Below are 26,803 nucleotides of genomic sequence, written 5' to 3' on the forward strand. Positions count from 1 at the left end.
GCACTGGTTGGCAAATAACACAAAGCACAGCTGAGGCTGATAGGAACGCTTTAAGTTGTGCAGGTATTTGTTCACAGACCAAAGTATTTTATGACAATCCATCCAACAGTTGTCCACAAATTTCACTTAAGTCCTGCATGTACTAGAAAACCTTTAAAGATTTGAAAAGACTGAAGTGTGATGCCATCTCACTCCTTAACAAAACTTGAGTTTTTAGTCATACTATTAGACTTTGCAAAGACTGGGTCACTGTTTGCATGACTACAACTAGATTTCTTTTGAAATTATATCCCATACTGCTCCTGGTGGGAAAGTACAAGTATCCCAAACTCCCTTTAACCCTTTAATGTCATGCTAAACTGTTGGGTAGGGTACATTTTGAAGGCTCTGTGATGTGAAATTTTCAAAGGAATGTTGATTTGACATGTTAAAGTGTCAGAGGTCTTTTACAAAAGAATAAAGGGCTTTTTCACTAAAATAAGATAAGATAGATAGATAGATAGATAGATAGATAGATAGATAGATATACTTTATTGATCTCAAAACTGAGAAATTGGGATATAGCAGCGCCATACAGTAAGAACAGAGTATAAAGAGCACACATTATTAATAGAATATAAAGGAATGCACTTTAAAAAAACCTAAAAAAAAACTAAGAGACCGTACATATATACATATATACATGTGTAAAGTGCGGAACAGTATCTGAATAAATTAAAAGTAAAGTCAGCAGTGTAGAGTGACATGGAGCTAAGACCGGAGTTTAAAGCGCAGACAGAGGTGACTTATTGTACAGGTGGATGGCTTGTGGCAGGAAAGATTTCCTACATACACGCAGAATTAAATCCAAATTCTCGTGCAGAATTAAATCCAAATTCTCGTGCACTTCAGCAGTTTATCCTCCTTATCCACAGTACAAGAGTACCAGGACTTTCTCACATTCTTGAGCTTCCACGGGGAGACCGTGTTTACTGTCTGCCCTCTTTGCTGCTTCCTGTTTGGTGCTTGAGAGAGCGCAGATATTGGTTGTTGACAGTGTTCACATCTTTCACCTTCAGTATTTGTATGAGTTGAGCCTTAAAACTTGCAATAACAATCGATATGTTTGATTTTGTAGCAACATCAAGACAAGAAACTAAAGACTTAAGCTTCATAGCTACAAATAAAAATGCAAGTTTACTCTGTTTCCAGGCAGATTTAATTAATTCAACAAAACAAGTCTCCTTGAATAAATAAAAATCTTGCGTCTGGTTTCAGGTGAGGGTGGTGCTGTTGAAGACAGAAGGCATGTGCAGCATCGCCTTCAAGGACAGACACACACAGGAAGTGACGCTGCCGGCCGGCTCCTCTGTCGCCGTGCCGTACACCATCATACCGCTGGTGGTCGGGAAACTTCCTCTGGAGGTGATGGTGTTGGCCAGGGACTCGATGGGAGGAGACCGCATCAAGAAAGACCTATGGGTGGTGGTGAGTCAGTCAAAAATGAGGATGTCATTGCAGTATAACTGAGATCTGAACTGACATAATTTTTCTTGTGCTGCGTTCAGACACTTTCATAAGCTATTTAACCCTTCCAAACCTCAGCAAACTGGTGTGATTTCTTTCATAAACATGAGAAAAAAAGCAAACTTGGCAAAACATGTCCCACAAATTGCAAGAAATTAGTGTAAGGTGCATAGAAAAATGCCTTAAAAAGGTAGGAACATAATTAGAAAACTATCCAAAATAATTTGATTTTTAGAATGATGTTACAGGAAGAAATATACTGTATATAAGAAAAAAAGCCCTTAATAATAGCACTTTTTAGGGGTCCTATTCTGTTTTGTTTTTATTTTTTACCTTTTGTGTGTGCTTGTTTTAAGGTAATTTACTTGTAACTTTTTAAACTATTTTTAAAAAGATCATTTTTGGGCTATTTAATTATTGTGCTTGTTGCCTTTTCACCGTGTTTAGAAAGAAATTAAGGTTTCAAATGATTAAAGAGAGCCAGAAAGTTAATCTCTTACATCATCTGGCTTTTGGAGTTTTCTTTGTTCTTCTGAAATCATAGTCAGCTGTTAAAATGATATAAAATACATATTAAATATAATGTATATAGTAAAAAGGCAATTAAAATGTTATGGAGACTTACTTAAATAAAGATTTGTTGTCCTAACTGAACCCAAACAGCTGGATGGAGTGCAGAAGACTGAAGTTTGGAGTGTGGTGTTGAACCCGTCTGCTGAGGGAGGTAAGAAGATCGCATTGATACGTGATTTCCTGTCATCAAAATGTCACCATGCACCATGCTTTCTTTTGAAAATATGAGAAAAAGGCAATAAGCAACTTGGCAATAACTGCAAAGAAAATTATTAGATTTGTAAAATTATTTTTAAAGAAGCTAAGCTAGGGAAATGTGTTTTTAAAAAATAGATTTATAATCATCAATATTATATATTCAAAATTATTTTCAGAATTATTGTTTATACGAACTTTTTTTCAGGTAATTTCTTTGTTTTGCATGTTTTTCTCCCTTTATTTTATTGTATTTGTTTCTTTTTTCTTTCTAATTTTCAGGTAATTTTCTTGTACTTTTTATGGATTATTTGCTAATTTTTGTGTCATTTCCTTTCAACTAGCTCATTGCCTTTCACCTATGTTTTTGAAAAAAACTTTAAGCCACTTTGCTCAAGCCTCAAAGGGTTAATACAATTTTCTTTCTTTCTTTTGGTGATCAAATTATTTGAGCTACATATAAGTACTAACCACCTAAAGTTGGGGTTTTCTCAAAGAGCTTTGTTCAGTGTCGATTGTCCCACAGAGATTCTAGACTCTGTTAACATTTAAGAAAGCAAACATAAATTGAGAATTTATTTTTAATCTGAGGTTTTCCATAACGTTAGAAACACAGGAGGACTGCTTTTGGGTCTGTACAGGTTCTTCTTTTTTAAGGAATGGATCCTTTAACTTTATGTTTCCATCCACTTCAGGAACGCAGACAGTTCGTTTGGGCAAGGTCGAGCTGGAGTCAGTTGTGCCGAACTCAGTGCCGGAAACATACATCAATGTCAGAGGTCAGTCACCGACAGAGCGGAGCTGAGAAATTAAAAATGACCCTACAGCAGCTGAACGGACTGACTCCTCCCCTCTCCTCTACAGGCAATGTGTTGGCCGACAGCATCGATAACTCCATCAGTGAGGACTCTCTGGGCTCCCTGATCCGGATGCCCGGCGGCTGTGTGGAGCAGAACTTGGCCACCATCACTCTGCCGCTCATCGCCACGCTCTACCTGGAGCGAACCAACAACTGGGAGAGCGTAGGAGTGCAGCGCAAGGCTGAGGCTCTCCGCTACATCAGGAGAGGTGAGAGCGGATAGAACATAAGCGGTTGGATAAAAAGATTAATATAAGGATGGATGGACAGATGGAGGACCAGTTGGACACATGAGAGGATGGATGGATGGATGGATAGACACATGAGTGGTTGGATGGACAAATGAATGGATAGATGGACAGATGGAGGACCAGTTGGATACATGAGAGGATGGATGGATGGATGGATGGATGGATGGATGAATGGACGGACCGTCGGACGGACGGATGGACAGACGGAGGACCAGCTGGATACATGAGAGGATGGATGGATGGATACATGAGCGGTTGGATGAAAAGATCAATATAAGGATGGATGGGTGCATGGCTGTACAGATGGATGGACAGGTGGACGGACGGATGAATGGATGGATGGACAGATGGAGACCAGTTGGACACATGAGAGGATGGATGGATGGATGGATGAATGGATAGATGGATGGATACATGAGGGGTTGGATGAAAAGATCAATGGATGGATGGACAGACAGATGGAGGACCAGTTGGATACATGAGAGGACGGATGGATAGATGGATGGATGGATGGATGGAAAAATAACTAGATGGGTACATGAGATTGTGGGTGAAAAGATGGATGGATGATTGACCGATGGATCCATGGATGGATGAGTGAATGGATGATGATCTAGATGGATGATGGATGGATTCAATTCTTCTTTGTTGTTTTCAGGTTATGAGAACCAGCTGGCGTACAGACGGAGTGACGGCTCGTACCCCCCCTACAGGAGGGAAGGTGCAAGTACATGGTACTGTCAGCATGTTACACTGTCCACGTTTGATTCAATCTCTAAAACCCTGGTGCTGACTTTTTAAAAAGTCTGCTAGACAACAATTATTTCAGTTTTGCTGATGATATGTGAATTTTGATTTTCACTTCTCTGTAAACTGACATGCATTTTTAAAAAGGAGGAGTTTTTAAAAAAGGCGCCAATGTAATATTTTAAAGTTTTGAATGCATGCTGTGCCACCTTCTGAAATTAAATGCTGCAGAAAAGCAATAAAAAAAGCCAGTGTGCATTCAAATCAGTATTCAATACCTCGTTACCTGACCTGTTGAATAAGTGTAATGGGTTTAAAAGTGTCCAGAGGTCGGCTAATCACAGCGTGCCCGTTTTCAGGATTACGGCGTACGTGGTGAAAGTTTTCTCCATGGCTTACTCCATCATTGGCATCGACAAGCAGCATGTGTGCGAGCCTCTGCTTTACCTGATGAACAACAAATTCCAAGCACTTTTTGGGACCTTCAAGGAGGACAACCCAGTTTACAGCACTACCATGACTGTGAGACACACACACACACGCGCACACACACACACACACACACACACACACACACACACACACCATATACTGCTGATATCTGATGTAATCTTTTCCAGATTTTCAGTCCTCTTTCTGTGCCTTTGTGACCTATAATAGCAAAAAAAGTGTATCCATTGTAATTTTGCAGGGTATGACTTTTCAAATTGCCTAAAATACCACCTTATGTGAGTGTTAAAACTTGTGATAAATGGGAGTTTTTTGTTTGAATGACTTGGTTCCAATAAAACTGAGAAAATTCTCAACGGGAAAAGTTTGAACTTCTGCAGTCCTAATGCACCTTAAATTTTATACACTGGACCTTTTTTTTCTCTGTTTTATTTCACTTTTACAGCAAGCATCCTTTGTGCAAATTTAAGATGATTTAGGGAAAAAAGATCAATGAAATAATGTGCAGGAAATTTTAATGAACTTGTTGTGTGTATGTTCTGGTGGATTTTCTTTTCCTTACAAGTTTTCAAGATAAAAAAAGAAAACTTCTTTTCCTGTGTGTGTGTGTCTCCAGGGCGGTCACCATGGCGACGACCCTGAGATAACCTTGACAGCCTTTGTCATTATAGCGCTCGGTGAGGCCAAGGAGGCTGGGATCAGCTGCATGAATGCTAACACAGAGGTAATTATTAAATATATATATATATATATATATATATATATATGTGCCAAAAGTTATTTCATATTTAGATTGATAGTGTTTGGTGCCTATGAAGCATTTTTTTACGTCACTGTTGTCATGAAAGAGTGTATTATTAGTCTTTGTAAAACTGTCCACCAAATCTTTCACTGTAGTTCCGTTTGAGTAAGACAGCCTTGTACCTGAGGAGAGCAGTAATGAGGACTGGAAGGAGACCCTACACTGTGGCCATCGCCTCCTACGCGCTGACTATGCTGACGAAATATCAAAACTTCGACCCAAAAATATATTTACTCAGAGCCGCAGCTCCAGGTATCCTGTGCACTCAGCTCTCTTCCATCTGTACACTGCATATAATTTTACCTGCAAAGAAAACAAGTTACTGTAGTTATGTTATATTTTCACTTTTATTTTGTGTGTTAGTGTCCATGTAGCATTGAAATTCGGCACAAATGTCCACTGAACTGATTAGATTTTGGTGGTCATAGGTCACTGTGACATTGAGCTCTTCTCATTTTCTTGAACACGATATATGAAGAAAGCCTTGAGGGAAATTCTTCAAATCTGATCAAAAGTTAAGGCCACTGGGACCCTGTCTGTCTCATTGTGGGGAAACCAGTATCTCTAGAAGGCCTTGAGGAAATTAAATTTGGCACAAATGTCCACTTTGACTTAACAATGACCTCAGTCAGGGTGACTGGGACCTCCTGAAATCAGGCACAAACATACAGTTGGAATCAATGACGTTCATAGGTTAGGGTCACCCAGACCTTGTGTCTGTCTCATTCCAATCAACATCTTAAGGGAGACTATCAAATTTGGCACAAATGTCCACTTTGACTTAACAACACACTGAAAAGTTTTTGAACGTTAAAGCTCAAGTTCACTGTGACTTGGGGTCTGACTTGTTATTCTGGACATGATATCTCAAGATTGCCTTGATGGAATTTTCACAAATTTGGCACAAACATCCATGTGGGCTCAAGGATGAACTGATGCGATTTTGTGAGTCAAAAGTCACTGAGACCTAATCTGTCTTATTTCAAGATGAATTTATTAGATTTTGGTGGTCATAGGTCATGGTCACTCAGTCAGTCTCATTCCCATAAACGTGATATCTCAAGAACACCGTGAGGGAATTTTCACAAATTTGGCACAAACATCCACCTGGACTCACAGATGAACTGATTGGATTTTGATTTTTAGTCAAAGGTCAAGATCACTTTGATGACACATTAGTGTTTTTGTTTTTCCATTCCTCTTTTCCCGTTAACTGTTTCCTCTCTCTCCTCTAGATGGCACCCACTGGCCCGACAGGCACAACACCTTGTTCACCTTGGAGGCGACTGGCTACGCCCTGCTGGCTCTGGTCAAATTGGGACACATGCAGGAAGCCGAAAAGCCGTTTAATTGGCTGAACAGCCAGCGGAGGCAAGGAGGAGGCTTCGGCTCCACTCAGGTAACAACCGTGATCTGCTAAACAACAATTTCTTATTTTCTTTAAGTTAATGCACCTGCTAGTTGAAAGTTGAAAGTATGTTTCGTTAAAATGACCATTAAAGTATTTGAGTCCATTCAGATTAAGATGAAGTGTGCAGGACAGTAAAACAAAAAAGGAGCATATTCTCAATATAGTTCATAAAATAGTGCAAAAGCAACAAAAGTGTGATGGAGAGGAAAGTCAGAATTAGACAAGATGACAAAGACGATGGGACAAATGTGTCAAATATAACGTACCACAGTCTTTTTTTAAGTTCTCTGTTTTTCTTTTTATCGTCTTCCAGTCCACCATGGTGGTGCTCCAGGCGCTGTCAGAGTACCTGATCAACAAACCTCCTCCTAACGACCTCAGTCTGGACGTGGACGTCAGGATAACGGGACGCAAGGAAATCCGCTACCATTTCAACCCCACCACCGCCTACGCTGCTCGCTCCTCCAGGGTGAGAGACACGAAACTGAATGTGAAATCCAGGCGAGGTTATCAGCGGGAGACAACGGGAGTGTGTTGTGATGGTTCTCACTTGATGTTCAGAAACTCAGCACAGTCCACAGACTAGTTTTATAACATCAAGCTCAGTTTGGTGGACATTTCGGATTCGAGAGCTTTACCGGTTGCAGCATTAACATCAGCGTATTTTTACTTGTTTTGTTTTTTTTCCAATAACACAACATTTTCTGATATAGGACGTCCTGAAAATTTTATATTGAAAAACAAACAAAACAGAGAACAAAAAAGAAAACTTTTTTTATACATTATACTTAAAATATATAATTCAATAATTTAAATAAACACAAAAATGATATTTACAGAGAAGTGAGGCTTTAACAGCAGAGCAGGTTCAGTGACAGAGAAGCTAGAAAATAACATTTTGAATTATATTTCATATTTAACACTTCTCCAAGACTCACAAATTATTGGACAGTCCCAAAAAATATGCACGTGGTCCCCTATTTCTCCACAGTTTCTCCAACACAGAGATTTCACACAAAGTTTCTTTCAATAATCTTGCAGTCTTTCAGTAGTTGACTATTCCTTTATCTTTTTTCTGATGTATTTTACCAAACATGTCGTCTACTCTGGTGCTTTTGCTCCAAAGCTGCCTGCTGGTCTCGATCTGGAAGTGCACGCTCGAGGGAATGGAGAGGGAATACTGGAGGTATGATCACAGTTTTTTAACAGCCTTGTTCTTTTATTTTTTATGTGTATAAATGAAATACATGATGCGATCACATGACTGACATTGTAAATGCAGACTGGTATCATTCACTTAATTTCAAGTTTTTCACTCAAAACACAATATTGAAATACAGCAGGATTTTTTTCTAACTGGTTTATTTTTTAAAACAAGGCTTGTATTTGACTGTAATGTTTTGTTTTTTTGACATATTTGTTTCTCTTGTGTTTCTCTTCTATGTTTGCCGTGTCCCTTCCTGTTACTTTAACTTTGACTCAAGGTTGTGACCTATTACAACCAGCTGCACGAGGTAGATGAGAAAAAACCCTGCACGCACTTCGATCTTAACGTCACAATCGAAGAATCCAGCGGTAAGTCGAGTTCTCGCACTGTCTCCTATGTTTATGACGTCTTTCTCTTTAGTGTTGTTTTCTGACCTTTCAGCTCAAATGAAGTCACTTTTAGTGGATAAAAAACATTTTTAGCAATGACGAAAATATTCTGGATTAAGGTTCGATCCCCAACTCCTCCAGTTAACATCTCAAAGTATCCTTTGACAAAATACTGTACCCCAAATTGTTCCCGATGGCTGTTCCATCAGTTTGTGAGCATTTGCGAATGGTTAAAATCTGTATGTCTACATGTGGCACCATGTATGGAAACCTCGGCCACCAGTGTGTGAATGTGACTTGTGGTGTGAAAGCACTTGTGATAAATGACTAGAAAAGCACTATGCAAGTGCAAGTCCATTTGCCAAAACCCAAAAATGTAATCCAGATCAAGAAAAATGTAATACAAGTGAATTTTAAGATATGTTATGTTACATCACAAACACACTAAGCATCTTCAAATAATTTCCGTAAGTAATCACAGTATTATTAATGAAATAAATAACCTGCCATAGCATAAGCAAATTCATGTAGTAATATGAACATTAGATTAGATCAGATTAGATTTACTTTATGAATCCCGAAAGAAATTGAAACACCAAGCTGCTCAGAGTAAAACAGTAAAAAAGAAACACACAGGGCAATAAAAACAAGTTGCAAAACAAATCATAAAAACAAAAATAAATAAAAAAAACACAAGCCTTGGAAAACACTAAAACCTAAAAATAAATAAAAATCTGAAGGCAGAGGATCAATACGATGTGATACAATACGATGCGATATGATGCGATGCAATGCGATACGATACGATACCATACCATACGATACGATACAATACGATACAATACGATACACTTTATTGTCCCTGCAGGGAAAATTTGTCTTGGACTGAGTGCTGCACAGACAAAGTCTCCACACTTACAACAGAAACAATTTTTGCACCATGACATTAAAAACACAACAGCCACAATAATAGAAAAACTCAAAAGTAGAAAAGAATAAGAGGATAACGTGCATCATAAGTGCTTCATTCCTGTGCAAATTAGCCTAGTTTTGTGCAAAGTGCGAGGAATTAAAAAGTCTTGGAAGCAAAGACTTCGTACGGCGTTCTGATACTGATACAGTGCATAGTAATGAGTCTGTTACTAAAAGTGCTTTTCTGTGCTAATACTACTTTGTGCAATAGATGCTACTCATTGCTCAAAAGACTCTTATTAATCATGGAAAATCTCTTCTCAGCCACCTTCACCAACAATCAAGTCCACAACATAAACGACCACACCTCTGCACATTAAATAAGGCTTTATTTTCGTCCCGTAACAGAAAAGCCTCCAGCAGACGTGGAGAAGTCCTACCAGATCACCATCAGTGTGAGGTGAGTTATTAGTGTCTTACATGTATGTTCAGATTTTTTTAATTAAAGGGAACTAAAAGACTAAAGTATCCAGTGTCTCTTTCTGTCCCACAGGGCTTTAGGACCCAGAGATGTCAGAATGGTGGTCCTGGATATAAGTCTGCCCACCGGCTTCACCCCAGAAAACTCCGACCTGGAGATGGTAATCAGCCAACTAGATTGAGATCATCCAGTTTATATTTATACTTATGTAGAGTTAATCTCCACTTATTTCACCTTTGTAGAAAATGATTTCAAAGAGTCCACGTCAACTAGAAGTGTTTGTTTTTGTCACTGACAGGCTCTGATTGTTATTCTTGGTGTCTGAGAACACTAAAAGAAAGAAAGTTAACTCATAAAAGTTTCCTTGGTTGGTTTTTTTCACTCTTCCAACCATCCTGAACTCTAATTTGGTTAGAATAAAAAAATAAAAAAATATGCTTGCTCTATACACACTCAAATTACCGTTTATTAAATGGAGTCAGGTGGGTGTGGCTATAGCAATTTTGGGGCTGTTACTAGTTAAATGATGTGTGATAGCTAAGAAATAGCTAAGAAGAGACTGGTCACATGTTTAAGCCAAAGTTGCTCTCTGATTCTGAGAAACGTGTTTTCTGTTTTCCAGTTGTCCAACTCGGTGGACCATTACATCAGTAACTTCCAGGTTGTTGATAACCTGAGTGACAGAGGCTCTCTGATCGTCCACCTGTTCAAGGTAAAACACTGTTTACTTGTTTTTAACCAGAATGAGTTTATCGTGCTGCTTCATGTCATAAAGTGTGTTTGCATCCATGTTTTTTGCACGTTTTATGAATTGAGCATTAAAAGAAAGGTGAGTGGAAACACCAAATATAAAAAATGTGCTTGTGGGAGGTGAAAAAGTCTTTGTATGGATAAAAGGTAGATGCAGAGGGCTGGTACACACTAGAGGATAATTGGGTTGATTTTGGGCCTGACAATTGTTGGGGCCTCTCCGATCTCGAATCGTAAATATCAAACATGTTTGATACCACTGAGCGGAAACCCAATAACAATGAGAGCGAGGAGACCGAAACAAACATTGCATAAATAAATTTCCGACTCAAGCTGTAAAAGTATAATCCACGCTCGCTCCATCCTCTCAGCCATGACTTTATCAATAATTGTTCATTAAAATTCAATGACTTATGGAGAGGGGACGGGATTAATTATGTTTTTAACTTCTCACTCCTTTTGGAATATAATATAATATAATAAGTCATGTATTTCTTTTGTTTATGTTTTCCAGTGTCTGCAATTATTACTCTCTTTAATTAATATTCTCACAGGCTCTGTAATGTTTCTGCTTCTCCTCTCCATTGCACTCATGATCCTCCCCCGTCCTCCTCTCAGGTGTCTCACAAGGAGCCGGAGATCCTGATATTCAGGCTTCAGCAGAACTTCAAAGTCGGCCTCCTGCAGCCATCTTCAGTCACTGTTTATGAGTATTACACCCCTGGTACGAAAACACGTCCAGCTCACATCACACTACTGCACCGAAAACAAGAAATACTTCATATTACATCACATTAAAAAAAGCAATGTTTTGTCTATGCTCTATGCAATTTATTTCAATAAAAGGAGACATGCAGGGGAAACCCAGAAAACCCTCAAGGGGACTGACAAGTGAGGTTCCCCAATCAGTGCAGACAGTGAAAGTGATAAGAAAAAAACAATTATAAAATCGCCATTAAGGTTAATGACCAGACGAAAATAATATTGCAACACTCAGTACAATGATTGCAGTTGTATCGCTGCTCTGCCTTCCTCACAGAATGCCATATATTTCTTACTGTGCTGAAATTTGGAGAAATGCATATAAAACAAGTCTAGACCCTATAATTAAATTTTGGAAAGAGCTCTTGCGATAAAACATACAGGTGCATCTCAAAAAAAAATATTGTGAATTTTTTTAATACCTTCTATCATTTATTTAAGAAAGTGACAATTATATATATTCTAGACTTACTGCATGAACATAAATATTTCAAGCATTTTTCTATTTTGATTTTTATAATTATGGCCTAAAGCAAGTGACATGAAAAATGTAACAAAAAAAACCCCAAAAAAACCCATCTCAAAATATTAGAAATATGCGACCCCAAAATTCCATTCCCAACACTCACAGTCATGCGTAAAGTATTGAGTATATAAAAATACTCGGCATACTAATTTTTGAATGATGTTTAGAAATATTCTGACAATTTGAGATACTGGATTTCATGAGCTGTAAGCTAGAATCATCAAAATTAAAACAAAAAAAGGCTTGACATGTTTCGATTAATGTGTAATATATATATATTATATGAAAGTTTACCTTTTTGAATGAAATTACTAAGAATAAATAGCTTTTTCATGATATTCTAATTTTTCGAGATGTATCTGTTAAGCTGGCTATTATGATTCTATGGACATTTTTTTAGAGGATCCGACACCCAAAAACTTGTAGAAATTGTGTATTTAAAAAAACATTGGAAATATGTTTTGGAGTTAAGGGGAAATTGTTCAGTTTTGAAACCAGTGTGACATAAAGTTTTGGGAGTCAAATTGTGAAATGGACTCAGTGGTGAGTTGAAATTCTGTTGCTCTACGTTGAGTCTTAAAAAGCCTTAAAATATAAAATGATTGATATAAAATAAGATTTTTTTCTCATTTATTTGTTTCTTTGGGGTTTCTGTTATCCTTTGGTAGATTTAGGGGAGGCAAAAAAAAGCCTCGGACTTCAGTCTATTCCTTTTTTGGTTATTGATTGAAATGTTTTATTTATTCATTCATTCATTCAGATCACCGCTGCAGTCGCACCTACACTCCAAGCGAGGACACAGAGGAGCTCACACAGATCTGCAGGGACAGCGTCTGCCGCTGCACGCAGGGTAAAGTGTCTGCAGCCGGGCAGCAGTGGACGTGTGTGTTGTTGGTGTGTTTTTACAAATCCTCTTTATTCATTTGCTTGTGATCTCCAGGTGACTGCTGCGTCTCCAAAAACGACACTGAAAACTTCTCCGACGGGGAAAGAGAGACGTTTGCTTGTAAAACTTTCCACCATGGTAAGATACTCTACTATACTACACTATGACGTTTTTTTTTGACGACACATTATTCTGATTTGTTTTTCTTGATTTTTAAAGACATTTTTAAACTTTAAAATTTTTAAACTATATTGTGATATTTTTTCATGATGTTTGATTACATGCTGTACTATAATGTATTTTGTAATGATTTTGATTTTTTTTTTTTAACAGACTATATTATAACTTTTTTCCTATTTTTTGTTGACACTATGTATGCATTTTTTAGTTTTTCATGATTTTGAACTACATGCTATACTATGACTTTTTTATGTATTTGGATGACATACTAAACTGATTTTTTTTCATGATTTAATGACATACTATATTATGATGTTTTTCATGATTCTGGACAAAATTCGTCACTGGAATATTTTTTATTATTTTTGATGACATACATACTATGACAGTGTTTGGTGATTTTTAAAGACACACTATACTATAATGCTTTTCAATAATTTTGGAAAACATGGTATACTATGATGTTTTTTTTTAATGATTTTGGACGACAGACAAACAACTTTTTTCATGATTTTTAACCACACACTGTAGTATGATGTTTTTTCATGATTTTGGAGGACAGACTACATTATGATGTTTTTTATTGTAAACATCATTATTTAGTAGGTTTAAATAATGGCTGAACATGACATAGTATAATGTGTCAAATAATATCGAAAAAAAGGTTGAAAATGACATTTTATAGCATTACATGTTCAAAAAACAGCCAAAAACATTATAATATATCGTACTGAAAATTGGCCGAAAACGTCATAATGTAGTATGTCGAAAAATGTCAAATTTGGCATGTCGAAAAAAGGGATGAAAATAACTTATTATAGTTTGTCGAGACCCCTCATAGTATAGCATGTGGAGGAAAAATGGCCGAAAACATCATAGTGTAGTATGTTGAAAAAAATGGCCAAAACGACAGTATAGTATAGCGAAAAATATCAAATTTTGACATGTTGAAAAAAGGGCTGAAAACAACATATTATAGCTTGTAGAGACACGTCATAGTATAGCATGTTGAAGAAAAGACCAAAAATGTCATAATATAGCAGGTCAAAAAATGGCCGATAGTATAGTATGGTGAAAAATGGCGAGAAAACGATGACGTTTTGTCACGATTGTTGAAGACATGCTGTACTATGATTCTTCTTTCATGATTTTTGTATTACATACTATACTGTGATGTATTTTTGACAACATACTCTGCTTTTGCGTTTATATTTATATATATATATCTATATCTATATATATATATATAGATATATATATATATACACACACACAGTATTCAATATTTTATTACAATTTGATTACATTAAGACTTTTAGAGACAACTAGCAGCTTTTTCCACGTTTTTATTTTAATTCTAAAGAGTCTTCCCGACATCACATTGGTTGTCTGCAAAATCCCAAATCTTGTTGCGGACCTGCAAACAAACGTCATGGCATCATCATGACGGATAATTTCAGTCAATGCAAGTATTACACTGTTATTCTTGTGCTTCAGTTTTCAGTGTGAAGGTGCTGAGTGTCAGCCAGAGTTACTACGACAAATATGAGATGGAAATCACGCAAGTTGTCAAGCTGGGTAAGTCAATACAGTGTCTGCTCTTATAAAAATCCTAATAATAATAGCTGATAAAAATCCCAGTAGAAGCAACTACCATAGAAGACACATAAGGAAAAACTTCAAAACAATCAGATACCTGAAAGCACAGGATGCTATCAGATAACCTTTAACTTGATGGATTTAAGTCTCTGCTGTCTTCTTATGAAATCTCTCCCTGCTAACGCACAGGTGTGGAGGCAGGCGTTGAAGAAGGCCAGAAGAGGTTTTTCATGTCTCATGGAGGCTGCAGAGATGGACTCAACCTGAAGGTAGGCTCCAACTACCTCATCATGGGCCCCAAAGACGACGTGTGGACCACTGACACCGACAACAACAGGTAAGGAAGATCCAACTCAGCCAAGCTGCAAATTTTTGCAACATTCTATGCTATGGCGTGTTTCAACACGCTATTTAAATGGTTTTCAGCAGTTCTCGGATGTTTTTTGAAAACGTCATTTTTTGACATTTTGCCATACTATAGCCTTGCTTTTTTGGTCATTTTTGTCAGCGTGCCAAGTTATGTTGTTTTTGCAAGTTTTTGTAACATTCTATCCTATGGTGCGTTTCGACACACTATTTAATGCAGTCTTCAGCTGTTTTTAGATGTTTTTGGGAAACGTTATATTTTGGGAAACGTCGATATTTTTGCCATACTATAGCCTTGCTTTTTTGGTCATTTTTTCAGCGTGCCATAAAAGGGTGTTTTTGGCTGTTTTTGCATTGTTCTTTGTTATGGCGTGTTTCGACACGCTATTTAATGCAGTTTCAGGCTGTTTTTGGATGTTTTTGGAAAATGTCATTTTTTGACATTTTTGCCATACTATAGCCTTGCTTTTTTGGTCATTTTTGTCAGCGTGCCAAGTTCTGTTGTTTTTGGCCATTTTTGCATTATTCATTGCTATGGCGTATTTCGACACGCTATTTTCGATGGTTTTAAGCTGTTTTCGGATATTTTTGGGAAACCTCATTTTTTGACCTTTTTGCCATACTATAGCCTTGCTTTTTTGGTCATTTTTTTCAACATGCCATAAAAGGGTGTTTTTGGCTGTTTTTGCATTGTTCTTTGTTATGGCGTGGTTCGACACGCTATTTAATGCAGTTTTCAGCTGTTTTCGGATGTTTTTGGGAAACGTCATTTTTTGACATTTTTGCCATACTATAGCCTTGCTTTTTTGGTCATTTTTTCAGCGTTCCATAAAAGGGTGTTTTTGGCTGTTTTTGCATTGTTCTTTGTTATGGCGTGTTTCGACACGCTATTTAATGCAGTTTCAGGCTGTTTTTGGATGTTTTTGGAAAATGTCATTTTTTGACATTTTTGCCATACTATAGCCTTGCTTTTTTGGTCATTTTTGTCAGCGTGCCAAGTTCTGTTGTTTTTGGCCATTTTTGCATTATTCTTTGCTATGGCGTGTTTCGACACGCTATTTTCGATGGTTTTAAGCTGTTTTCGGATATTTTTGGGAAACCTCATTTTTTGACCTTTTTGCCATACTATAGCCTTGCTTTTTTGGTCATTTTTTTCAACATGCCATAAAAGGGTGTTTTTGGCTGTTTTTGCATTGTTCTTTGTTATGGCGTGGTTCGACACGCTATTTAATGCAGTTTTCAGCTGTTTTCGGATGTTTTTGGGAAACGTCATTTTTTGACATTTTTGCCATACTATAGCCTTGCTTTTTTGGTCATTTTTTCAACATGCCATAAAAGGATGTTTTTGGCCATTTTTGCATTATTCTTTGCTATGGCGTGTTTCATCACGCTATTTAATGCAGTTTCAGACTGTTTTCGGATGTTTTTGGAAAATGTCATTTTTTGACATTTTTGCCATACTATAGCCTTGCTTTTTTGGTCATTTTTTTCAGCGTGCCAAGTTCTGTTGTTTTTGGCAGTTTTTGCATTATTCTTTGCTATGGCGTGTTTCGACACGCTATTTTCGATGGTTTTAAGCTGTTTTCGGATGTTTTTGGGAAACCTCATTTTTTGACATTTTTGCCATACTATAGCCTTGCTTTTTTGGTCATTTTTTCAACATGCCATAAAAGGGTGTTTTTGGCTGTTTTTGCATTGTTCTTTGTTATGGCGTGTTTCGACACGCTATTTAATGCAGTTTCAGACTGTTTTTGGATGTTTTTGGAAAATGTCATTTTTTGACATTTTTGCCATACTATAGCCTTGCTTTTTTGGTCATTTTTTCAACATGCCATAAAAGGATGTTTTGGGCTGTTTTTGCATCGTTCTTTGCTATGGTGTGTTTTCACACGCTATTTAATGCAGTTTCAGACTGTTTTTGGATGTTTTTGGAAAATGTCATTTTTTGACGATTTTGCCATACTATAGCCTTGCTTTTTTGGTCATTTTTTCAACATGCCGAAAAAGGTTTTTTCTGCGATTTTTGCAACATCCTATGCTATGGTGTGTTTTCACACGCTATTTAATGCAGTTTCAGGCTGTTTTTGGATGTTTTTGGAAAATGTCATTTTTTGACATTTTTGCCATACTATAGCCTTGCTTTTTTGGTCATTTTTTCAACATGCCATAAAAGGATGTTTTGGGCTGTTTTTGCATCGTTCTTTGCTATGGCGTGTTTCGACACGCTATTTAATGCAGTTTCAGACTGTTTTTGGATGTTTTTGGAAAATGTCATTTTTTGACATTTTTGCCATACTATAGCCTTGCTTTTTTGGTCATTTTTGTCAGCGTGCCAAGTTATGTTGTTTTTGGCCATTTTTGCATTATTCTTTGCTATGGCGTGTTTCAACACGCTATTTAATGCAGTTTCAGACTGTTTTTGGATGTTTTTGGAAAATGTCATTTTTTGACATTTTTGCCATACTATAGCCTTGCTTTTTTGGTCATTTTTTCAACATGCCATAAAAGGGTGTTTTTGGCTGTTTTTGCATTGTTTTTTGCTATGGCGTGTTTCGACACGCTATTTAATGCAGTTTCAGGCTATTTTCAGATGTTTTTGGTAAATGTCATTTTTTGACATTTTTGCCATACTATAGCCTTGCTTTTTTGGTCATTTTTTTCAGCGTGCCAAGTTCTGTTGTTTTTGGCAGTTTTTGCATTATTCTTTGCTATGGCGTGTTTCGACATGCTATTTTCGATGGTTTTAAGCTGTTTTCGGATATTTTTGGGAAACCTAATTTTTTGACATTTTTGCCATACTATAGCCTTGCTTTTTTGGTCATTTTTTCAACATGCCATAAAAGGGTGTTTTTGGCTGTTTTTGCATTGTTCTTTGTTATGGCGTGTTTCGACACGCTATTTAATGCAGTTTCAGACTGTTTTTGGATGTTTTTGGAAAATGTCATTTTTTGACATTTTTGCCATACTATAGCCTTGCTTTTTTGGTCATTTTTTTCAGCGTGCCAAGTTCTGTTGTTTTTGGCCATTTTTGCATTATTCTTTGCTATGGCGTGTTTCATCACGCTATTTAATGCAGTTTCAGACTGTTTTTGGAAAATGTCATTTTTTGACATTTTTGCCATACTATAGCCTTGCTTTTTTGGTCATTTTTTTCAGCGTGCCAAGTTCTGTTGTTTTTGGCCATTTTTGCATTATTCTTTGCTATGGCGTGTTTCGACACGCTATTTAATGCAGTTTCAGGCTGTTTTTGGATGTTTTTGGTAAATGTCATTTTTTGACATTTTTGCCATACTATAGCCTTGCTTTTTTGGTCATTTTTTCAACATGCCGAAAAAGGTTTTTTCTGCGATTTTTGCAACATCCTATGCTATGGTGTGTTTTCACACGCTATTTAATGCAGTTTCAGGCTGTTTTTGGATGTTTTTGGAAAATGTCATTTTTTGACATTTTTGCCATACTATAGCCTTGCTTTTTTGGTCATTTTTTCAACATGCCATAAAAGGATGTTTTGGGCTGTTTTTGCATCGTTCTTTGCTATGGCGTGTTTCGACACGCTATTTAATGCAGTTTCAGACTGTTTTTGGATGTTTTTGGAAAATGTCATTTTTTGACATTTTTGCCATACTATAGCCTTGCTTTTTTGGTCATTTTTGTCAGCGTGCCAAGTTATGTTGTTTTTGGCCATTTTTGCATTATTCTTTGCTATGGCGTGTTTCAACACGCTATTTAATGCAGTTTCAGACTGTTTTTGGATGTTTTTGGAAAATGTCATTTTTTGACATTTTTGCCATACTATAGCCTTGCTTTTTTGGTCATTTTTTCAACATGCCATAAAAGGGTGTTTTTGGCTGTTTTTGCATTGTTCTTTGCTATGGCGTGTTTCGACACGCTATTTAATGCAGTTTCAGGCTATTTTCAGATGTTTTTGGTAAATGTCATTTTTTGACATTTTTGCCATACTATAGCCTTGCTTTTTTGGTCATTTTTTTCAGCGTGCCAAGTTATGTTGTTTTTGGCAGTTTTTGCATTATTGTTTGCTATGGCGTGTTTCGACACGCTATTTTCGATGGTTTTAAGCTGTTTTCGGATATTTTTGGGAAACCTCATTTTTTGACATTTTTGCCATACTATAGCCTTGCTTTTTTGGTTCCTTTTTTCAACATGCCATAAAAGGGTGTTTTTGGCTGTTTTTGCATTGTTCTTTGTTATGGCGTGTTTCGACACGCTATTTAATGTAGTTTCAGGCTGTTTTTGGATGTTTTTGGAAAATATCATTTTTTGACATTTTTGCCATACTATAGCCTTGCTTTTTTGGTCATTTTTTTCAGCGTGCCAAGTTATGTTGTTTTTGGCAGTTTTTGCATTATTGTTTGCTATGGCGTGTTTCGACACGCTATTTTCGATGGTTTTAAGCTGTTTTCGGATGTTTTTGGGAAACCTCATTTTTTGACATTTTTGCCATACTATAGCCTTGGTGTTTTGGTCATTTTTTCAACATGCCATAAAAGGATATTTTTGGCTGTTTTTGCATTGTTCTTTGCTATGGCGTGTGTCGACACGCTATTTAATGCAGTTTAAGGCTGTTTTCGGATGTTTTTGGTAAATGTCATTTTTTGACATTTTTGCCATACTATAGCCTTGCTTTTTTGGTCATTTTTCAGGCGTGCCAAGTTATGTTGTTTTTGTCCGTTTCTGCATTATTGTTTGCTATGACGTGTTTCGACATGCTATTTAATGCAGTTTTCAGCTGTTTTCAGATGTTTTTGGGAAACGTCATTTTTTGACGATTTTGCCATACTATAGCCTTGCTTTTTTGGTCATTTTTTTCAGCGTGCCAAGTTATGTTGTTTTTGGCCATTTTTGCATTATTCTATGCTATGGTGTGTTTCGACACGCTATTTAATGCAGTTTCAGGCTGTTTTTGGATGTTTTTGGTAAATGTCATTTTTTGACATTTTTGCCATACTATAGCCTTGCTTTTTTGGTCATTTTTTTCAGTGTGCCAAGTTATGTTGTTTTTGGCAGTTTTTGCATTATTCTTTGCTATGGCGTGTTTCGACACGCTATTTTCGATGGTTTTAAGCTGTTTTCGGATATTTTTGGGAAACCTCATTTTTTGACATTTTTGCCATACTATAGCCTTGCTTTTTTGGTCATTTTTTCAACATGCCATAAAAGGGTGTTTTTGGCTGTTTTTGCATTGTTCTTTGTTATGGCGTGTTTCGACACGCTATTTAATGCAGTTTCAGACTGTTTTTGGATGTTTTTGGAAAATATCATTTTTTGACATTTTTGCCATACTATAGCCTTGCTTTTTTGGTCATTTTTTTCAGCGTGCCAAGTTATGTTGTTTTTGGTCATTTTTGCATTATTCTATGCTACGGCGTGTTTCGACACGCTATTTAATGCAGTTTCAGGCTGTTTTTGGATGTTTATGGTAAATGTCATTTTTTGACATTTTTGCCATACTATAGCCTTGCTTTTTTGGTCATTTTTTCAACATGCCATAAAAGGGTGTTTTTGGCTGTTTTTGCATTGTTCTTTGTTATGGCGTGTTTCGACACGCTATTTAATGCAGTTTCAGACTGTTTTTGGATGTTTTTGGAAAATATCATTTTTTGACATTTTTGCCATACTATAGCCTTGCTTTTTTTGTCATTTTTTTCAGCGTGCCAAGTTATGTTGTTTTTGGCCATTTTTGCATTATTCTTTGCTATGGCGTGTTTCGACACGCTATTTAATGCAGTTTCAGGCTGTTTTTGGATGTTTATGGTAAATGTCATTTTTTGACATTTTTGCCATACTATAGCCTTGCTTTTTTGGTCATTTTTTCAACATGCCATAAAAGGATGTTTTGGGCTGTTTTTGCATCGTTCTTTGCTATGGCGTGTTTCGACACGCTATTTAATGCAGTTTCAGACTGTTTTTGGATGTTTTTGGAAAATGTCATTTTTTGACATTTTTGCCATACTATAGCCTTGCTTTTTTGGTCATTTTTTCAACATGCCATAAAAGGATATTTTTGGCTGTTTTTGCATTGTTCTTTGCTATGGCGTGTGTCGACACGCTATTTAATGCAGTTTAAGGCTGTTTTCGGATGTTTTTGGTAAATGTCATTTTTTGACATTTTTGCCATACTATAGCCTTGCTTTTTTGGTCATTTTTTCAGCGTGCCATGTTGTGTTGTTTTTGGCTGTTTTTGCATTATTGTTTGCTATGACGTGTTTCGACACGCTATTTAATGCAGTTTTCAGCTGTTTTCAGATGTTTTTGGGAAACGTCATTTTTTGACATTTTTGCCATACTATAGCCTTGCTATTTTGGTTATTTTTCAACATGCCATGTTATGTTGTTTGTGCCATTTTGTTTAACATCCTATGTTATGATGTGACTAGGCAGCAAACTAAAAGTTTGCTTTTTTCCGGCATCCTTTTTCTTTTTGTCTTTTCTTTTTTTGTCTGTTTCAGCCACTCACCAGATTCTCAGAAGAATGAAAAGGCGAACACCTAGGGATGGTATAAACATGTTAAAACTGCTTGAGGCAGGCTTTATTCAAAGATAAAAATGTCACAAGCGTGAATCAAAAGCAACAGTTCCATAACTCCTTTTTTCAGAGATACATATATGGTCTTACACAAGGTCTGAGGAAGATAATGATAATACACTGTATTTATAGAGTGCTTTTCAGGGTACTCAAAGATGCTTTACATTGTAAAAAAGATAAGGCAAAAGTAGAAAAAGTGCCATAAAGCACACACAGTGATCTGATGTTTCTCTTTATCTGGAAATTTGTTGCGTCATCACTTTCTCCACTCTCTCTCCTCAATGGCTGGCCTTGGGGTGGCGTGTTCCAGTAGAAACCTCCTCCTCCTGCTTGGGGTGTCATTTTTGGGAGTAGGCTTCCTCCTCTTGCTGCTGGGGAGTTTCCTGTAAATGATTGCTCAAACGTCTACTGCTGCTCAATCATGAACATGTAAATATGCTCATGAGCCAGGGTGCGGCCGCGTGCATGTTCATGAAAAGGGTCATCTCCCTGTGGGGGGATTAGAAGCTTGGGTTAGGATCTGGGTAAGAATTTCCATTCTTGGCTGGTCTCCCAAAAGTCCAAAAGCATCATAATATAGTATGTCAAAAAAAACCCATCAAACTATAGTAAAGTGTTTTAGGTTAATTTTTCAACATGCTAAAAACAGGTGTTTTTGGCCGTTTTTGCGTTATTCTTTGCTATGGCGTGTTTTGACACCCTATTTTAGATGGTTTTCAGCTGTTTTCGGATGTTTTTGGGAAACCTCATTTTTTGACATTTTTGCCATACTATAGCCTTGCTTTTTTGATCATTTTTTCAGTGTTCCATAAAAGGGTGTTTTTTGCCGTTTTTGCGTTATTCTTTGCTATGGCGTGGTTCGACACGCTATTTTAGATGGTTTTCAGCTGTTTTCGGATGTTTTTGGGAAATGTCATTTTTTGACGATTTTGCCATACTATAGCCTTGCTTTTTTGCTAATTTTCGTCAGCGTGCCAAGTTATGTTGTTTTTGGCCATTTTTGCATTATTGTTTGCTATGACGTGTTTCGACACGCTATTTAATGCAGTTTTCAGCTGTTTTCGGATGTTTTTGGGAAACCTCATTTTTTGACATTTTTGCCATACTATAGCCTTGCTTTTTTGGTCATTTTTTCAACATGCCATAAAAGGGTGTTTTTGGCTGTTTTTGCATTATTGTTTGCTATGACATGTTTCTACACGCTATTTTAGATGGTTTTCAGCTGTTTTCGGATGTTTTTGGAAAACGTCATTTTTTGACATTTTTGCCATACTATAGCCTTGCTTTTTGGTCATTTTTTCAACATGCCGTAAAAGGGTGTTTTTTGGCAGTTTTTGCAACATTCTATGCTATGGCACGTCTAGGCATGCTATTTCATGCAGTTTTCAGCTGTTTTTAGATGTTTTTGGGAAATGTCATTTTTTGACATTTTTGCCATACTATAGCCTTGCTTTTTTGGTCATTTTTTCAGCGTTCCATAAAAGGGTGTTTTTTGCCGTTTTTGCGTTATTCTTTGCTATGGCGTGGTTCGACACGCTATTTTAGATGGTTTTCAGCTGTTTTCGGATGTTTTTGGGAAACGTCATTTTTTGACATTTTTGCCATACTATAGCCTTGCTTTTTTGGTCATTTTTTCAGCGTGCCATGTTGTGTTGTTTTTGGCCGTTTCTGCAACATTCTATCCTATGGTGCGTTTCGACACACTATTTAATGCAGTTTTCAGCTGTTTTTGGATGTTTTTGGGAAACGTCATTTTTTTGACATTTTTGCCATACTATAGCCTTGCTTTTTTGGTCATTTTTTCAGTGTGCCAAGTTATGTTGTTTTTGGCCGTTTCTGCATTATTGTTTGCTATGACATGTTTCAACACACTATTTAATGCAGTTTTCGGCTGTTTTCGGATGTTTTTGGGAAATGCCATTTTTTGACATTTTTGCCATACTATAGCCTTGCTTTTTTGGTCATTTTTTCAGCGTTCCATAAAAGGGTGTTTTTTGCCGTTTTTGCGTTATTCTTTGCTATGGCGTGGTTCGACACGCTATTTTAGATGGTTTTCAGCTGTTTTCGGATGTTTTTGGGAAACGTCATTTTTTGACATTTTTGCCATACTATAGCCTTGCTTTTTTGGTCATTTTTTCAGCGTGCCAAGTTATGTTGTTTTTGGCCGTTTCTGCATTATTGTTTGCTATGGCGTGTTTCGACACGCTATTTAATGCAGTTTCAGGCTATTTTCAGATGTTTTTGGTAAATGTCATTTTTTGACATTTTTGCCATACTATAGCCTTGGTGTTTTGGTCATTTTTTCAACATGCCATAAAAGGGTGTTTTTGGCTGTTTTTGCATTATTGTTTGCTATGGCGTGTGTTGACACACTATTTAATGTAGTTTCGGGCTGTTTTCAGATGTTTTTGGGAAACGTCATTTTTTGACGATTTTGCCATACTATAGCCTTGCTTTTTTGGTCATTTTTTCAGCGTGCCAAGTTATGTTGTTTTTGGCCGTTTCAGCATTATTGTTTGCTATGACGTGATTCTACACGCTATTTTAGATGGTTTTAAGCTGTTTTCAGATGTTTTTGGGAAACCTCATTTTTTGACATTTTTGCCATACTATAGCCTTGCTTTTTTGGTCATTTTTTCAACATGCGATAAAAGGGTGTTTTTGGCCGTTTCTGCATTATTGTTTGCTATGACGTGTTTCTACACGCTATTTTAGATGGTTTTCAGCTGTTTTCGGATGTTTTTGGGAAACGTTATTTTTTGACGATTTTGCCATACTATAGCCTTTTTTTTGGTCATTTTTCAGCGTGCCAAGTTATTTTGTTTTTGGCCGTTTCTGCATTATTGTTTGCTATGGCGTGTTTCGACACGCTATTTAATGCAGTTTCAGGCTATTTTCAGATGTTTTTGGTAAATGTCATTTTTTGACATTTTTGCCATACTATAGCCTTGCTTTTTTGGTCATTTTTGTCAGCGTGCCAAGTTATGTTGTTTTTGGCAGTTTTTGCATTATTCTTTGCTATGGCGTGTTTTGACAAGCTATTTTCGATGGTTTTAAGCTGTTTTCGGATGTTTTTGGGAAACCTCATTTTTTGACATTTTTGCCATACTATAGCCTTGGTGTTTTGGTCATTTTTTCAACATGCGATAAAAGGGTGTTTTTGGCTGTTTTTGCATTGTTCTTTGCTATGGCGTGTTTCGACACGCTGTTTAATGCAGTTTCAGGCTATTTTCAGATGTTTTTGGGAAATGCCATTTTTTGACATTTTTGCCATACTATAGCCTTGCTTTTTTGGTCATTTTTTCAGCGTTCCATGTTATGTTGTTTTTGGCAGTTTTGTGCAACATACTATCCTATGGCATGTTTTGACACGCTATTTAATGCAGTTTTCAGCTGTTTTTGGGAAACGTCATTTTTTGACATTTTTGCCATACTATAGCCTTGCTTTTTTGGTCATTTTTTCAGTGTGCCAAGTTATGTTGTTTTTGGCCGTTTCTGCATTATTGTTTGCTATGACATGTTTCAACACACTATTTAATGCAGTTTTCAGCTGTTTTCGGATGTTTTTGGGAAATGCCATTTTTTGACATTTTTGCCATACTATAGCCTTGCTTTTTTGGTCATTTTTTCAGCGTTCCATAAAAGGGTGTTTTTTGCCGTTTTTGCGTTATTCTTTGCTATGGCGTGGTTCGACACGCTATTTTAGATGGTTTTCAGCTGTTTTCGGATGTTTTTGGGAAACGTCATTTTTTGACATTTTTGCCATACTATAGCCTTGCTTTTTTGGTCATTTTTTCAGCGTGCCAAGTTATGTTGTTTTTGGCCGTTTCTGCATTATTGTTTGCTATGGCGTGTTTCGACACGCTATTTAATGCAGTTTCAGGCTATTTTCAGATGTTTTTGGTAAATGTCATTTTTTGACATTTTTGCCATACTATAGCCTTGGTGTTTTGGTCATTTTTTCAACATGCCATAAAAGGGTGTTTTTGGCTGTTTTTGCATTATTGTTTGCTGTGGCGTGTGTTGACACACTATTTAATGTAGTTTCAGGCTGTTTTCAGATGTTTTTGGGAAATGTCATTTTTTGACGATTTTGCCATACTATAGCCTTGCTTTTTTGGTCATTTTTTCAGCGTGCCAAGTTATGTTGTTTTTGGCCGTTTCTGCATTATTGTTTGCTATGACGTGATTCTACACGCTATTTTAGATGGTTTTAAGCTGTTTTCAGATGTTTTTGGGAAACCTCATTTTTTGACATTTTTGCCATACTATAGCCTTGCTTTTTTGGTCATTTTTTCAACATGCCATAAAAGGGTGTTTTTGGCTGTATCTGCATTATTGTTTGCTATGACGTGTTTCTACACGCTATTTTAGATGGTTTTCAGCTGTTTTCGGATGTTTTTGGGAAACGTTATTTTTTGACGATTTTGCCATACTATAGCCTTGCTTTTTTGGTCATTTTTTCAGCGTGCCAAGTTATTTTGTTTTTGGCCGTTTCTGCATTATTGTTTGCTATGGCGTGTTTCGACACGCTATTTAATGCAGTTTCAGGCTATTTTCAGATGTTTTTGGTAAATGTCATTTTTTGACATTTTTGCCATACTATAGCCTTGCTTTTTTGGTCATTTTTGTCAGCGTGCCAAGTTATGTTGTTTTTGGCAGTTTTTGCATTGTTCTTTGCTATGGCGTGTTTTGACAAGCTATTTTCGATCGTTTTAAGCTGTTTTCGGATGTTTTTGGGAAACCTCATTTTTTGACATTTTTGCCATACTATAGCCTTGGTGTTTTGGTCATTTTTTCAACATGCGATAAAAGGGTGTTTTTGGCTGTTTTTGCATTGTTCTTTGCTATGGCGTGTTTCGACACGCTATTTAATGCAGTTTCAGGCTGTTTTCAGATGTTTTTGGGAAATGCCATTTTTTGACATTTTTGCCATACTATAGCCTTGCTTTTTTGGTCATTTTTTCAGCGTTCCATGTTATGTTGTTTTTGGCAGTTTTGTGCAACATACTATCCTATGGCATGTTTTGACACGCTATTTAATGCAGTTTTCAGCTGTTTTTGGGAAACGTCATTTTTTGACATTTTTGCCATACTATAGCCTTGCTTTTTTGGTCATTTTTTCAGCGTGCCAAGTTATTTTGTTTTTGGCCGTTTCTGCATTATTGTTTGCTATGGCGTGTTTCGACACGCTATTTAATGCAGTTTTAGGCTATTTTCAGATGTTTTTGGTAAATGTCATTTTTTGACATTTTTGCCATACTATAGCCTTGGTGTTTTGGTCATTTTTTCAACATGCCATAAAAGGGTGTTTTTGGCTGTTTTTGCATTGTTCTTTGCTATGGCGTGTTTCGACACGCTATTTAATGCAGTTTCAGGCTGTTTTCAGATGTTTTTGGGAAACGTC

The 26,803-nt window shown here is 36.7% G+C and overlaps 1 protein-coding gene across 1 annotated transcript in view; it reads left to right on the plus strand.

Moving 5' to 3' along the window:
• c3b.1 (complement C3b, tandem duplicate 1) overlaps positions 1-26,803 on the plus strand; it is a 73,817-nt gene that overhangs the window by 19,933 nt on the left and 27,081 nt on the right. The window contains exons 23-42 of the mRNA XM_088074942.1: positions 1,258-1,467; positions 2,170-2,230; positions 2,970-3,053; positions 3,139-3,342; positions 4,043-4,118; positions 4,491-4,653; positions 5,198-5,305; positions 5,479-5,635; positions 6,619-6,782; positions 7,108-7,263; positions 7,921-7,980; positions 8,279-8,369; positions 9,711-9,762; positions 9,856-9,943; positions 10,406-10,495; positions 11,152-11,257; positions 12,582-12,671; positions 12,762-12,845; positions 14,385-14,465; positions 14,676-14,823. Of these exons, the coding sequence (XP_087931068.1) occupies positions 1,258-1,467; positions 2,170-2,230; positions 2,970-3,053; positions 3,139-3,342; positions 4,043-4,118; positions 4,491-4,653; positions 5,198-5,305; positions 5,479-5,635; positions 6,619-6,782; positions 7,108-7,263; positions 7,921-7,980; positions 8,279-8,369; positions 9,711-9,762; positions 9,856-9,943; positions 10,406-10,495; positions 11,152-11,257; positions 12,582-12,671; positions 12,762-12,845; positions 14,385-14,465; positions 14,676-14,823 (2,273 nt within the window). The remainder of the gene's footprint in view (positions 1-1,257; positions 1,468-2,169; positions 2,231-2,969; positions 3,054-3,138; positions 3,343-4,042; positions 4,119-4,490; positions 4,654-5,197; positions 5,306-5,478; positions 5,636-6,618; positions 6,783-7,107; positions 7,264-7,920; positions 7,981-8,278; positions 8,370-9,710; positions 9,763-9,855; positions 9,944-10,405; positions 10,496-11,151; positions 11,258-12,581; positions 12,672-12,761; positions 12,846-14,384; positions 14,466-14,675; positions 14,824-26,803) is intronic.

This window comes from Plectropomus leopardus, chromosome 3 (genome assembly GCF_026936395.1).
Source record: "Plectropomus leopardus strain MGB_pleo_1.0 chromosome 3, ASM2693639v1, whole genome shotgun sequence".
Lineage (NCBI taxonomy): Eukaryota > Metazoa > Chordata > Actinopteri > Perciformes > Serranidae > Plectropomus > Plectropomus leopardus.